Below are 15,679 nucleotides of genomic sequence, written 5' to 3'. Positions count from 1 at the left end.
AACTAAAGATAGAGCGCGTAATTCCAGGCTTGGGATAAGTAAGCTTGGTAAAGTTGGGAACGGCAAAGTAAAAGTTGAAAGAGTTTACCTTGTAAATAAGATAAGGATGAAAATTGATAAAGCATCAGTAGAAATTACATATGGAGAAAAATACAAGATTAATTTTAAATTAACTAAATTCTCCGTAAATGACAATTCCAACGATGACAATAATAATATTAATAATTATAATCATATTTCATACTAAAATTGTCATATTGAGAGAGGTAATAGTGAGTCTAATAATAATATAATAATATATTAATAATATTCAAAATATTTTTTTTATAATTAAATCATAATAGGTCGTATGAAATAGATAAATATATTCATAGGCAAATATTTTCGTTCTTATTTATCGAAGTAAAAATTTCGAAAAGTATGTGTATAGTAGATATATTATATCATTTGCTTATTTTTAAAGTTGATTTACTATCATGGATGGCAGGAACTACAGAAAATTTTGTGAAATTATATAAACGATAAGAAATACGATATTGTAATTCTGTACACGCTTGCGTGGCTGTGTTATTGATGCCTGCTTCGAGAACGATGATGCGCTTACAAGAGCGCATTCTTTAAAACAGAAAGCAAACGCTTTGTAGTAAAAAGCGAAAGATTATTCATACGCAATGTTGGATATCCTTTCGCTTTATACATTCACTTTGTGCTTTTGCATTTGTTGAAATTGTTTCCTTTTTATTTACATGAGTCAATAACGCTTCTATGTATCACTATGTGCTATAAGCAGAACTAAATATTCAATCGAAATATAACTGTAACAAATGTTAAACAACATAATAATAATATAATAATATAATAATAATAATAGCAATATAATAATAATAATAATAGTAATAATAATAATGATAGTGCACGTAGTAGCGAGAATGATAGTGAAAAAAATAAAAATTAAAATATGTGCACTTTTACGCTACCACTCAAAAATTATCTCTAATATTTATACCGTCTCGTAATATATATCTACAGAAATTTTTAGCGAGAAAGAGTCACAGTAAGGAGTATAAAAGCGCCGTCTCTGATTTTTCGCATGTCCGCGCGCGTACATGTACGCGTGGTGCAAATTAATATGTGTAAGTGGCCGCTACATGCGTGTTGCGTGTCCGTGTTTGTAAGTCTGTATGGGGTGATAATATAGCGGAGAAAATAGAGGAGGGAGAGGACGCGCGGTTGTGTGCAACTCTGTGACACGCGTCCTCTTTACGCTACTTTAATCACACGCCAAGACATCCGTCTCTCATTTTTTTCGCTTTAAAAGTCTAATATTTATTTATAATTACAAACTGCGGCACGCCCGATTATATAGCGTCTTAATCTCTTTTTATTCGCCACAGTTGGAATGCTGCCGGCGCACAATCCAGAGAATCTGTTACATCCGGTCTGTGCATCTTTGTCGCCCGTTTATTATTCCTAATCTCGTCTCATTGCGATTAACCTAATCTCTCGTTTATACAATCAACCATTAATAAAAACAGCTATGTATATTGATCCGTGCATTGTTTCTCTCAATGCAACGTATGTATTCTCTACGATTCTTTATCGGCCCAATAAATGTAGTACTCGGCGAGTGAAAAAAAATACGAGGAAACGAAAAGGACGGAGGAATCTCTTCCTCGGCAGATAGGAACAGGTTCTTCGTGCGGAAATTGCTATAAACGGATCGCTTGATTATTTATGCGACCAATGTTTCGGTTTGGTTCTCATGAAGTCGATTCATTTCTTTGGTATCGATATAAGCGCGCGCACGATTGTTTCTTCACGCCGTTTTTTATCCGATTCAAATTACGCGCATTGTAATTTTATAGCCAAGCATTTTCACGTCGATTTCGAAACTTGTGTCGATCGATTATACGCGATAAAAAAAAATTACGTACACAATACATGTATAATAAAAATTGATATTTCTTTGAAGTCGAAAAGCATCGAGGCAAACCTCATATTTTTAACTAACATATTTATAACGAGGACTAAACTTCTTTTAAAAAAAGAAGAAGCATGCTATATAAATTGCAGTAAAAGTGTCTTCTTATCGAAGTATGAACTGCCATTATTCATTCATTCATCGATAGGAAGTTCTTTCCAGGGTTTTATCAGAGAGCATCGATCTTTGCAAAACCGAAGCCACTTGCAGAGCTTAAAATAGAATTATCCGGAATAGTTTTAGTGCAAGGTTTTCTCCTCATTTACAAATGTATCGTTTCTCTATAGAACGGTGCAGGACGAGAAATATTGTTGCCCGTCCTGCATCGTTCCTTATCGACGAAGGTTCCACTTCCGGTTCTCATTCGAATCAGAAGAAGAACCGCCGTGCGATTCTCAATTTGACTTAGTTAATTTTTGGATATATTCGCAAACGTTCCAAACGTCTCTGTCTCTCTCTGTAAGTGCAACCCCAGCAGTGTCATCGTCCTTAAGTCCCTATCGTGTGATGTAAAATTAGGCGGTAACAAAACAATTATCCTATACGTTACAAACAGATCAACGGACAAAATCGACGCTAAAAGCTATCTATCCTCGCCGTTCGTTGACCACGCATTCGTCGATGCTTCTTCGTCTAGTCCCAGGATCACCTTCTCATGCTCGTTCGGTTGAAACAAGAGGAACGTCGATGAGCGTTCGACATTTTACGGCTTTCGAATTTCGTCGGCCGTAGATTCACCATAGGTAATGTTTTTTTTTTGTGTATGTGTATGTATGTGTGTGTCTCTTCCATTTCTGCCTTTTGATTCAGTCACAGCCTGATCCTTCGTTGGCATCTTGACGTCGCCCTTGGACGTCGACGGTGCCTCCGTTCCTTGGCTTTGTCCGTATCTCATCTCCCTTCCTAGCCTTTGTTCTCTTTCACGTTCGTTTCTGCGATATGTTATTTAAGGATACCTGAACACGCACTACGCGAAGGACATGTACCTCCTAGCGGATGCGATCCTTCCTCGTTGGTCGTTCCTGATTATCGGGAGCCGACGAGCGCAGGCGAACCCGCGCACCACGAAGAGCAAGAGCCACGCGACCTCCTGATTCATTCGAGTTGCTCCAGGAAGTTCGGACTCTTGAAGTACTCCGGCACCGGATCGTCCAACCTCGAGATCACCTTATAGATGGACTTCTTCCAGCTTTGCTCGGAGTCCTTGCCGCCCTGAATCGCTTTGAAGAACTCTTTCAGCGTTTGCTCCACAACGTACCTAAAGTTGCTGGGTACCTGAAAGTTCCGCGTTACTGTTAGCAGTTGCAGATTGCACGATGATAAAGTCACAGACACATATCGGCTTTCAACGTCTTTGCGATAAGAAATGTCATCGCGTGAATGCCGCAACATGCAATATTTTTAAATAATGTAAAAACGTTATAAAAAAAGAAAACATAATTTTTTTTGAAAGTTTTCTAGATCTACTATTTATATGTTTGATTCTATTAATTATTCATCCTCATATAAGTAGTACAAAAATAACATTAAATTGTTAATTTTTATTATATTAACTATTAATAATTGTGGGATCCAATGCAACAGTGATATATAACTCACATTTTGAGAACTCGAAGAACTTAATATATAAATTTATCTTTCTTCCAACACGCTCTTTTAAGATTAATTTTTTTTAAGTTTTCAAAAAGATGGTTTATAAATATTTGACATTTATGTGTGCAATGAACCCTTCAATTAACAATGTCGTAAATAAAATCTTTCAATTGCAATACAGGCAATAAATATGTTACGCGAATCTTTCTTTTATCATACAAAACGTGCAAACACAATTACAATCATAGTGAACCACAAAGACGCACGTAAAATATTTTATAAAACGTACGATAAATATAGTGCTAACACAGAAAGCTTAATTTTGTAGAATCAATCAATCGACAATTTATATCGAATGCGAAATCTGTAGCGAAGAAATACATGCTTGTCTTTTCTTCGATTCGCGAAATAATATTGGAAGAAAAATAAAATAAAATGCAGCGTGTGCGTGTTCGTGTTGCGCACCTGAGGACCCCATACCTCAATGTGGTTATTACGGTTGTAGTGAAGGTTAAGAACCCGGTAGATTTCAGAGTCGCCACCGACTCGTAGATCCTCGACGTTCTTCACACCTTCCGAAACCGCTTGTCTCGCGTATTTCTCCATTTGGATGTAGTAGAACTCTCTGAAACGATAAAATAATGGCACACCGATTAGACAATACAATAATTTCGTGCAAGTTCAAGGTATATTTATTAATTTTATATATATATCATTCAACTTAAAGCGGTTAATATGAGCTTTCATAGATAAATGCGACAGCTTGTGATGCGTATATCGAGGTGTCAATTAATAATAAATCTTTCTACGTCATCGCGGTTGATTCTTGTCTCGCCTGGTTTTCCCGCGACAGACAGCGACAACGCTAATGCGTCATCGATAATTAATTAAAGATCGATGCTAACAGTAGTCTGACGTAAGCGGAAGGAGATGAAAAAAGAAGGAAGGGAGACGACGTACATGGAGAGCTCTATGGGAGCTCTCCTCGACGTTAAGCGGACAGACGCAAAGAGACGATGAAAAAGCTATCGTGTCGAAAGACTCGATGCTCTTCGCAACGTACGATCGACGCAAAATTATTACGCATTCTTATTCGTAGAACGACCTGTAAAATCGGTCGTTACTTTTACGCTCGTTAATTAATGCGGAAAAATAAACACGACTCGTTAATTGGCGGACAATTGATATAGGAATAATGATCAGAGTCTTCGAACGAGGGAACAGATGCGAAGGCTAGTCTCTTTTGCGGATGACGTATATGGAAAAAGAAGAAAAATACGAAGAATATGAATGTACTCTGTGCAGAAGAAAATTATTAATAGAAAGTTTAAACATATTTATATTTATATGTGCTTTTCATTTTCACTTGCACGTTTTCGCGAAGCGTTTTGTTTTTAATCTGAGATTTTATTTGCATTATTTCCATATCTTTTAATACATCTTATTACAAATATTGTTAGAAAAATGGATAAAGTCTACAAGATGCGATCTTGTCACACGTCAACATTTTTTATTCTTTTATCGATCTTCTATGCGACTCCTAGCTCATGAGATTACAAATATTGTTAGAAAAATGGATAAAGTCTACAAGATGCGATCTTGTCACACGTCAACATTTTTATTCTTTTATCGATCTTCTATGCGACTCCTAGCTCATGAAAGCCCATCTTTAGATGTATGTTAGCATCAAGCGAGTATCTTCGTAGAATCAGTTTAACACAGTGGTTGATCTTGCATTTTGATTTCCTCGGGGATGTAAAGAAGTACGATTCAACGAAAACGCGGTATATACGACTCATCGTTGCTGAATACTCGACAATATAAAGCAACTGCCTCCAACTCTGGCTTAGTGTCGTTGAGAGCAATTTTTAAGATTGCTTCCGCTTGGCGAATCGGAACCTCATTTGCGAGAGAAAACGGAAAACAGACAATGGAATGTTTAGCGACCTAAATTAGAAGGACATTTTTCAACTGTCTCAAACTATTCAATAAATTTCTATATTTACGACCGTAAAATCCTCGCTGACATATTTTACAGTTTGGCATCGAGGCAAACATTATTTTATCTACAATATTATAATTGTAGATTGGGAAAGGTCGGAGAAATTTCACTTATCTCTCTTGTCGAAGAAAACAACGCGATTTTCCGCAACGTTCACCCCATTCAAATCGCTGAAAGAAAGAACGACGAAAGCAGACAAGCGGGGACGGTAGATTCTTCTCGTTCGATCATTTCGAATTGGCTTTACTGCCAATTAAGATAATTTCGCGTGCTCTTATCAGCAGTCAGTCGGAGAAAGTTACGCACGCGGGAAGAATCGAAAGAGAAGTTCCTCCATCATCCCTTCGAATACCGTCCCTCTTCATCTCCTCGAAACGTCACCACCCATCGGCGAGCCGTATGCATGTATTACCTGCGCCTATAATCCTTACTCAACCATCCATCGACCGCATTCAAGCTCGTCGGATCGCCGAGTATAGACGGTATATTGCCGAGGTAGTGGTAGAGGTACTGTGTGTCGCGCTTACGTACCTATATTAACGTATCTCGTACGTCCTGGCGCACACTACGCGCCTACGCATATGTATGCCTGCGCACACGTATGTGCTCCTATCTACGAAGTGCCTAATTAAAACAGACACCCGTAGACAGAGAAAGCGGCACGAGAGACGAGACTGGCCGTATAATGGGGCGCAAGGACGCGAGGGAGATGCCGCTAGTTCCGTAGTCTGTTTGACAAAAAGCCCGAGTGCTAGAATTGCCACTCTTCGACCACCAAGTGCAGAGGATAAGAGCAACGATGAGCGAGAGAAACCATTGGCGAGAGGGAAAAAGAGAAAGAGAAAGAGAGAAGCATAGGTGGTGCGAGGAGTGAAAGACGAGCGGACAAGCAAGTGAGTAAGCGAGATCGAGTGCTAGAGGGTCGCGGGATCATTCATTATAGTATTGTATAATTAGGATAATAATAAGCTCTTCAGGGCTTCTCCGGTTTTCTTGCGCTCCGTTGCAGCGGGCTGATATTGGGAGAAAAAGTGAGAGAAGAAAAGAAGAAAAGCTTAATAAAAGACGGAGAGAAAGAGAGAGGGAGAGAGGAAGAAGGCATGAGTCTCCGCGTAAAGGTACTAATTATTAGTATCTAATTACGACACACTTCGTCAACGAAAAAGAATGAGGCACATGTAGAGATTGCCTCTGTAACGTTTCAGATTCTTCGAAGTAGACACTTTCGCCTCATCCTATTTCATCTGTTATTATCTTACTTTTTCTCGTTTCAGCTTTTCATTCATCGAGAGATAATTTAAAAAGCGCGAGTTGTAGTCACAATATTTGATTTTTACTATAAATATTTGTATTCTGGAGTTTAAAATCACTTTGTTTCTGAGATATGATATTCAATTCGATGCGTCACGCCTCGCTCTTATGTTTTATAATAAATGTACTTTATCTTATAGTATGTGTAAACGCGTGAGATAGAGAGAAAAGAGACAGATAAAACGGACTAGAAGTGTCGCATATTGAAGCAGTTAATGGTAAGCGTGTTTGCCGACGCGATGCCTCCTTCAACCGCGATCTTCATCGTTGTCAGTCGCTTTTTCAATGCGCCGCTTTTGTGATGTGTGCCGTATATGCGAGAGCACCAATTAAAAGGGGAATTCCCGGCCACTTAAAAGTTTTTTTTACATCCGCGTCATTCTGTAGTTATTCGGTCCATTCGCGGTAAACAGTGCGTATGTGTCGACATATTAATGAAAGAAATTGAATTGGAAATGATTGACATAATTTTTACGATATTCTAAAATAGATGACATGGAAGATTTGCTTTTTTCTTTTGTTTCTCAAGAATTATTTAGAATTAAATTGTAGAGCATTGTTAGAACTAAAATTAAATTTTTGATATTATCACATAAAATATATTATTTAAAATTTAAACTATCAATAAAAAGACAGAAAGAATATTCAATTCGATGCGTCACGCCTCGCTCTTATGTTTTATAATAAATGTACTTTATCTTATAGTATGTGTAAACGCGTGAGATAGAGAGAAAAGAGACAGATAAAACGGACTCGAAGTGTCGCATATTGAAGCAGTTAATGGTAAGCGTGTTTGCCGACGCGATGCCTCCTTCAACCGCGATCTTCATCGTTGTCAGTCGCTTTTTCAATGCGCCGCTTTTGTGATGTGTGCCGTATATGCGAGAGCACCAATTAAAAGGGGAATTCCCGGCCACTTAAAAGTTTTTTTTACATCCGCGTCATTCTGTAGTTATTCGGTCCATTCGCGGTAAACAGTGCGTATGTGTCGACATATTAATGAAAGAAATTGAATTGGAAATGATTGACATAATTTTTACGATATTCTAAAATAGATGACATGGAAGATTTGCTTTTTTCTTTTGTTTCTCAAGAATTATTTAGAATTAAATTGTAGAGCATTGTTAGAACTAAAATTAAATTTTTGATATTATCACATAAAATATATTATTTAAAATTTAAACTATCAATAAAAAGACAGAAAGAATCAAAACAGAAGAAGTATTTTTCTTTACTATAAAGTAGGAACAAAATTTGCATTGTGACTTTAAGAAACTGGGCGGGTAAAGACATGTAAAGATGTGGCGAGAAGTCATATACCTTCCGTAAGTTTGCAATACAGATCGCAGCGAGCGTCTTCTCGCCTTACGATATCCCCCTTTCCGATCTCTATTCAAGAAACGTATTTCTTAAGCCACCGAACCAGCCAGCCAAGCCCCTTTTAACGGTTATGCCAAGTCGGTCGACCTCTGACAATAGCAAACACCGCAGCCCTCGAAGACGCGACTTGACCCTGGAACGTTTCAATCCCCAACCATCAGGGTTTTCTTGGCGAAACTTTCCCACGGCATCCCTCTTATAGAAGTGTAAGAAACATGCGAATTCATTTGCCTTTCGCAAAAAAAAAAAGAAAAAAAATTAGTTTTGCTATCTTCATTTTATGGCTTTTTGCCTTGAAATTTTCTCATATTATTAATCTGACAATCCATAATTTTTGTATAATCTTTCCGTAAAATATTTCTTGTTTAAAATTATATTAAAAATATAAATTTATAAATTTATATAAAATATAAATTTATATAAAATTTAAATATAAAATTTACATAAAATAAAAATTTATATACTAATAAATACATTATATATATACGACTACACTCTTTATATAATTGGCATTGTCGACAAAGACTCAGCTGTGAGAGAGAGCATCGCCGGCAACCGCAGACTTGTTGGCTCGAGAGGACGGTTAAAGAATTCGAGAGGAACGCCGTCGTCTACCGTCGTCACGCTCTATTTTACGCCGCGACGCCGAGACGGGAGGTCACGAGGCGTGAAAGTGCGTGTAACGAGAGAGCATTAAGCGTCCGCGCGTTAGAATTCGCGCGCGAGCGCGTCCGTGCGCGGGTGGCCGCGCGTGGTAGATGTGCGTGTCGCGTCTTCTCGCACGTCGTGCGTCGATGAGCGCGACGCGGATGGATGAGCGACTACGCGCGTTTGCCCGCTGGGGCGTAAGCGTCTATTCAGAGGGCGCGTTCAAAAAGGTGTCGCGCAGGGTCTTGATGTTGCGCTGCGTGCGCGCGCGCGCGCGCATGCACCCTTCCAAAAAAAAAAAGAAAAAAAATTAGTTTTGCTATCTTCATTTTATGGCTTTTTGCCTTGAAATTTTCTCATATTATTAATCTGACAATCCATAATTTTTGTATAATCTTTCCGTAAAATATTTCTTGTTTAAAATTATATTAAAAATATAAATTTATAAATTTATATAAAATATAAATTTATATAAAATTTAAATATAAAATTTACATAAAATAAAAATTTATATACTAATAAATACATTATATATATACGACTACACTCTTTATATAATTGGCATTGTCGACAAAGACTCAGCTGTGAGAGAGAGCATCGCCGGCAACCGCAGACTTGTTGGCTCGAGAGGACGGTTAAAGAATTCGAGAGGAACGCCGTCGTCTACCGTCGTCACGCTCTATTTTACGCCGCGACGCCGAGACGGGAGGTCACGAGGCGTGAAAGTGCGTGTAACGAGAGAGCATTAAGCGTCCGCGCGTTAGAATTCGCGCGCGAGCGCGTCCGTGCGCGGGTGGCCGCGCGTGGTAGATGTGCGTGTCGCGTCTTCTCGCACGTCGTGCGTCGATGAGCGCGACGCGGATGGATGAGCGACTACGCGCGTTTGCCCGCTGGGGCGTAAGCGTCTATTCAGAGGGCGCGTTCAAAAAGGTGTCGCGCAGGGTCTTGATGTTGCGCTGCGCGCGCGCATGCACCCTTCTTAATTGGTAATTAACACTTTAATGCTGTCTGCACTCTCAGACTTGCGCTCGCGGCAACCTCGATTTTAAACCCTCTCGTTGGGCATGGCATGTTTCGCGAGAAGCACGCCGCGGAAAATATAACTAATTATAAGACACAATGTTATTCAGAAACTATCAACGATCTTCCTCGACGATACTCGACGCGACAGTTTAAAGATTGTTAGATTTATAAAGCCGAAAAATCCGACGAAATGCAACATTGTTTTAAAAATGATTGTAATACCGTTCAATATTAGAGATCATTATTTACCGTATGATAAGTTAATTGCGAGTACAAAGATCCTCTGCCAATTAACGTTGCCAATCATACATAAGTTTACATATTATATTGTCCTCAGAATTTTACATCCAGATTTTAATGCACGATCTTCATCCATTCGCGCCACATAAGTTATCTTTTACATTTTCAGAATATGTTGCTCTTCGCGTGATTTCGACGCTATTTCGCAATTGCGTGCGACAAAAGTGGCGCCGCTACTTTGGAAAGATCTTCCCCATTCTCTCTTAGGCGGACACGCGCGTCCACGTCCCGCACCACGTGCGACGTCGCCCCGTCAGCTAAGCCGCCTTTTTTTCACGAGCAAGTTTCCTAAGCCTGCGAGACAATCGGTCGGCGATCGCACGGCAGATGTGCCCCCGACAATGAGCTTCTGGGCCCTCGCCCTTCATAAAAGAGGGAACCCGAAGAACGATGGCGCAGAGAAGGGACAGAAAGGGGGAGAGGAGAGGGGGGCAGAGCGGGAATAAGCACGGGGGTTCTAGGCACGATTGCATAGCACGACGATATCGAAGGTTCCGCGTGCCGCACGCGCCGATCTTACAATGCACACTTCTCGTGTGCCCCTTGCTTTTCGACTTCCCCTTCTCGTCCCTTCTCCCTTTGCATCTGGCTTGCCTTAGACCCGTTCCCTCTTTCATCCCTCGGCAACTTCTGTCTTTTTTCTTCCCAGCTGGTCCGCGTTCTTTCCCCTCACCCCCGGGAAGGATGCAAAGCATCGGCAGACAGATAGACGGATAATTTTGTCAGCTACGCACGGACTTCTCGACGTAAATCCGTCGCGTATGGGACTAAATTTATTATGCAAAGACCGCGCGAATAATAATAAGGATCACAGTTCGGCGTAGGGCGCAGTTTCACGTTTCACGCAGACGAATTTTATTTCACAAGGAATAATAAAAGAATTGAGAACCAATAAGAAAAATCGGCGATGTCAACTCTCTAAACCGACTCTAATCAAAAATATGAAAAGTTTGAAACAATAATCGGCGATCTTGTATCGTGCATCCGACCGGTATAAAAGTTATCGTTGAGCTCCTCTTAACGAAGAAGATACGCACGGCGGAAAAATGAGGGGAACGTAACTACATTTCTTGCACTTATGGCAACGAGCGAACCCCTTGACGCAAAGTTTAGACCGACCACCTCCTTCGAAGTGGAAGAGAAACAAAGAAGAAGAGAAAGAGTAGGAGCTACGAAGCTTTGCAGGGGTGTACCGTCCGACCGAGGCTGAGGTAGGGGTGGTTTTTCAAAGCTATACGAGGAGTAAGAGAGAGGCGAGCTCCTAGGGTCGGCGCACAGGCCGAAGCGGACGAGGACGGGAAGGGGGTGGAAGCTTGGACGCGAAGAGCGGGGGGCAGCTGCTTTGAGCGGTTTCACTCTTCAATGGTCCCGGACTATCCCTCCTTCTGCTACCGTGCCGTGCACCCCTGTCCCCTTCTTCGCCTCGTCCGTTCATCGCCCGCGATTCGCGTCCTCGTCGCGCTTCGGCATCGGCCAAGCATTTTTTTATTCGATCGATTCTCCCTGCCGGCCCCGTACCGGCGTTGCACCACCCATTTGCTGCACTATGCATGTGCATCCTCGCGTGCATAAGGTGCGAAGGCTGGACTCGACTGGACCGAACTATTTGGGTACACGACAGCCCAAAGAGATCGGGCTCTAACGTGCCGTGGTCTAACGTGTTCCAATGTAATAGGAAGCGGCGTTGGATACTTCGTGACCAATCTCGTGTGTTAAATTTCATCTCGATTGCTCGCTCAAACGCTCCGGAGAGATTCTGGATTCGAGAGATCTCGTATGATCCGCCAAATCCGATAAATATAAAGTAACTTGGGAGAAAAATGATATAAATGAAGAGTTATCGTTATCCAATTTAATATGTATCTCTCTTACGTTTTTCATTGTTTATTATACAAAAATTTTATACAAATTATCATACAAAATTTGTTATGCGCGGTGCGCGATATTCTGAGAAATGAGCTCATCGTGTACAAGAAGCGCGTATAAGTTGGGGATCATGAGTCAACGATAACTTTTCCAGTTCTAGTCTTAAATTTTGCACATCTGTCCCGAAGCTCCGATTCCTACTGGGATGACAATGAGGCAGTTAAGTCCTCACCATCGGCTGAGTACACACGGACAGCGAGACGCGAGAGAAGGGAGATGAGGAAGGACCGCGAGAGAAAGGGAGATAGAGCGGGGCAGCCCCGGTCGCATACAGAGAGACGAATACACCCACGGAACTGAGGCAATACACGGCAGACACATACGGGACGTTGAGCGTAGGAGAAGGGTTGCCTAGGTTAGGGACTCGGAAAACATCCTTTGTCGAATACCCTACCGGGACCGCTCAACCGCCCAGCAACTCGTTCAACCCGCTGAGAAAAAATCAATAATTCTTTGTTGCCAAGTTTACCTCCTGCCATACCACGCTAAACTACATTACGGGTGCAGCGCGTCATACCGGGAAGGGTGCAAAAGAGAAGACGGAGGGAAGGCGATTCGAAGAAATAAAGTCGTCTCAATCTCGCGGTGCTTTACTTCGACGAGACACGCGAAAAATCTGTATCGCCAAAAAAGGCTACTATTTATTATAATGCTTCACGATGTATTTACTTTTATGCGCTTTATAAATCTGACAGAATCTGACTCGTGAATTTTCTAATAAATATTCATTGACGATCATTTATTGAATATTGACGACTGATTGCATCTTATATTCGATAGAGTGACATGACGTTGCGAAATCATTCATCCCTTTTCCAGAAAATCACGAGTCCGATCGTACTTATACCAGCTATTTATACCAGCATGCGTGGACTTTATGAACTCAGGGAGAACAAAGGGAAAAAAAAGAACGTCGGCGGTGCGGTGAAACAAATTAGCCTGGCGCTTGCATATCACCTACAGGGAAAGGGATCGATAGTTCTTATTTGTTACCGGCGTATTGGAAACAGTTAGAGAGAGAGAGAGAGAGAGAGAGAGAGAGAGAGAAAGAGAGAGAGAGAGAGAGAGAGAGAGAGAAAAAGAGAGAGAGGGAGAGAGAGAGAGATAAAGAGAGAGGTATTGCACATTTTCATCGCGCGAAATGAGGCTGATATTTCAGTCTTCATCCTAAAAACCGTATAAAATGTTCGCGGCGGAAGACGAGGAATATCGTGAGATCATCACTTGATTTCAACCACGAAGAACCGTTACGAGCGCTATGAAAGATGGCGCGATAGTATAGGGGAGAGGGATGTGAGGTAAAGCAAAAGGATAAGAATCGGAGTGCAACGAAGAGATCGAGACAGCAAAGGAGAGAGAGAGAGAGAGAAAGAGAGAGAGAGAGAGAGAGAGAGAGAGAAAAAGAGAGAGAAGGAGAGGAAGAGAGGTATAGAGATAAAGAGAGAAAGAGAGCAAAGGCAAGGAGGTATTGCACATTTTCATCGCGCGAAATGAGGCTGATATTTCAGTCTTCATCCTAAAAACCGTATAAAATGTTCGCGGCGGAAGACGAGGAATATCGTGAGATCATCACTTGATTTCAACCACGAAGAACCGTTACGAGCGCTATGAAAGATGGCGCGATAGTATAGGGGAGAGGGATGTGAGGTAAAGCAAAAGGATAAGAATCGGAGTGCAACGAAGAGATCGAGACAGCAAAGGAGAGAGAGAGAGAGAGAAAGAGAGAGACCGCGGTACTTTTAGGGGTGAGACTCATGGCAGTAGGGCAGTAGGTTAGCTAGGGGCGATAGGCACCCTCCCAGCATCTCTAGTGCGTATAGTTCGCGTCGGGTAACAGTAAATAGGATTTGTTAGACAACTGTCGACCACCACATTGGGGATGGGTAGAGAGGCTACTGTAAATATTCCGTAGGATTACGTTTATGGCTCTTAAACGATCCCGGTTTGTCGAGTCCAGGTAAATATAAACGGAATCCCTTCGGACGCCGTATGAAAAGAGCGTGTGCCGATTTCAAGAAAGCGTGCGTGAAATCACGTCATCGATATTACACGTATATGTTATCGATATCGCCATAAATATTTATCGGTAAATCGTCCCCGCGTCTTTTAATTATCCGGCCTGTGTCGCGCGCGCGAGTTTCATCACGTACTCTCATCCGTTCGGCTATGCTCGGAAAGATTCCGGTAAAACATCGGCACGTATGTATGTACACCATGCATGCACCACAGATCGATAATCGAAAGTATGGCTTGCGTTTTTTTTTTCCTCACGGCTTATTTCAATCGAGGTCGCTCTTTCTTTAGCGGCGTAATATATTTGCCGCCCGTATGTCGCGCCGTAAGATAGTCGTGCTTGCTTACTTCGCTCGCCCGCATGCTTATGATGCACTCAGAAGGTGACTTGGTATATGGGCGATTTGCATACGATGCCAATAAGAGTACCGTTCGTCGAATGACGCGCTCGCACGAGTTCTTCGAAAACGCGTGTCTGGCCCGTATCGATCTCACTGGCACCAAAATTTACATCGTTTACAATTCAAGACGCGTCATTATTCTGCTTGATATGACATCCGTAAGTGAACCGAAACCACGTTCGATGTGAAATAAATGATGATCAACGTGAATTAAATTGACCAAATAAATGACAATTGTGTAGATAGCTCGAAAGACAGATTCTTTTTCTCTTTTGTGCGCATCCGATGTTATCGCGTGCGTACTCTCTCGATTTAGAAAGTACTCGATCGTCGCCGACTGCCAGATAGAAACGAGAGAGTGGTGCCGGGAACCGACAATATCAAGGGAAGAGTAATATCCAGGGCCGAATACTGTTTGATCTGGCTCGGCGCCACGGTGTAAAGGACAGATGCAATTTGCCTGATATCGTTTTACTGACAAAAATATCGAATGACGTGGCGCCGGGAACCCGTGACACCGACCCTTTCTCCCGTCTTCGAGATCACGACGGATATTATCGGTCGATTTAACGAAATTTTCAAATTCTTTTTTTGTGCAAGACTTTTCCATTAATCCCGCAATTCTCTACTCGCGAATTGATTCTAATGCGTATTCGACAATCTTTTGTACCTTCCGTCATTCCCTCCACGTCATTGGTTTTCAACGCGTTTTTTTTTTTTCAATAAATACAGTACTTCATTACATCGATTCAGTTCTATTTTTATTTTGTGTATTAAATAATTCACTTCGAGATCGAATATTCGATTGTATCATAAGATACTTATTATACTGTTCGTTCGCGTATTTATGTGTAACGAACGAAGATCATATTTAAAAAAAAAAAAGGGAAAAACACAAATACCAATTTTTATGGCGTAATCGTTTTATAGAATTATCGTCAACATATCGTTCAACATGTAAATCACTTTTTACATAAAATTGACACCCTCCAGTTTTCGTTTCATTCGCCCGCACACGTGACGCGCTCTTCTTTCGCGCATTTCCGATCGAACCGGCCGGCAATTAATTTTTCGAACGTTCGCAAGCGGACGATAAAAAAA

At 41.3% G+C, this 15,679-nt stretch overlaps 1 protein-coding gene across 2 annotated transcripts in view; it reads right to left on the bottom strand.

The window, feature by feature from the left end:
- Window positions 1-843: 843 nt before the first annotated feature.
- The window catches only part of LOC115234259 (homeobox protein prospero-like), a 32,311-nt gene continuing 17,475 nt past the window's right edge, over window positions 844-15,679 (bottom strand). The window contains exons 4-5 of one of the 2 annotated variants that reach the window (XM_029805178.1): window positions 4,040-4,199; window positions 844-3,256 (exon numbers count right to left, since the gene is read on the bottom strand). In XM_029805178.1, coding sequence (XP_029661038.1) covers window positions 3,077-3,256; window positions 4,040-4,199 — 340 coding nt within the window. In that variant the 3' untranslated portion in view covers window positions 844-3,076. The remainder of the gene's footprint in view (window positions 3,257-4,039; window positions 4,200-15,679) is intronic. The other variant, XM_029805179.1, reaches the window with a different exon arrangement.

This window comes from Formica exsecta, unplaced genomic scaffold (assembly GCF_003651465.1).
Source record: "Formica exsecta isolate Colony F162 unplaced genomic scaffold, ASM365146v1 scaffold2, whole genome shotgun sequence".
Classification (NCBI taxonomy): domain Eukaryota; kingdom Metazoa; phylum Arthropoda; class Insecta; order Hymenoptera; family Formicidae; genus Formica; species Formica exsecta.
This window is presented reverse-complemented; position numbering and strand designations above follow the sequence as displayed.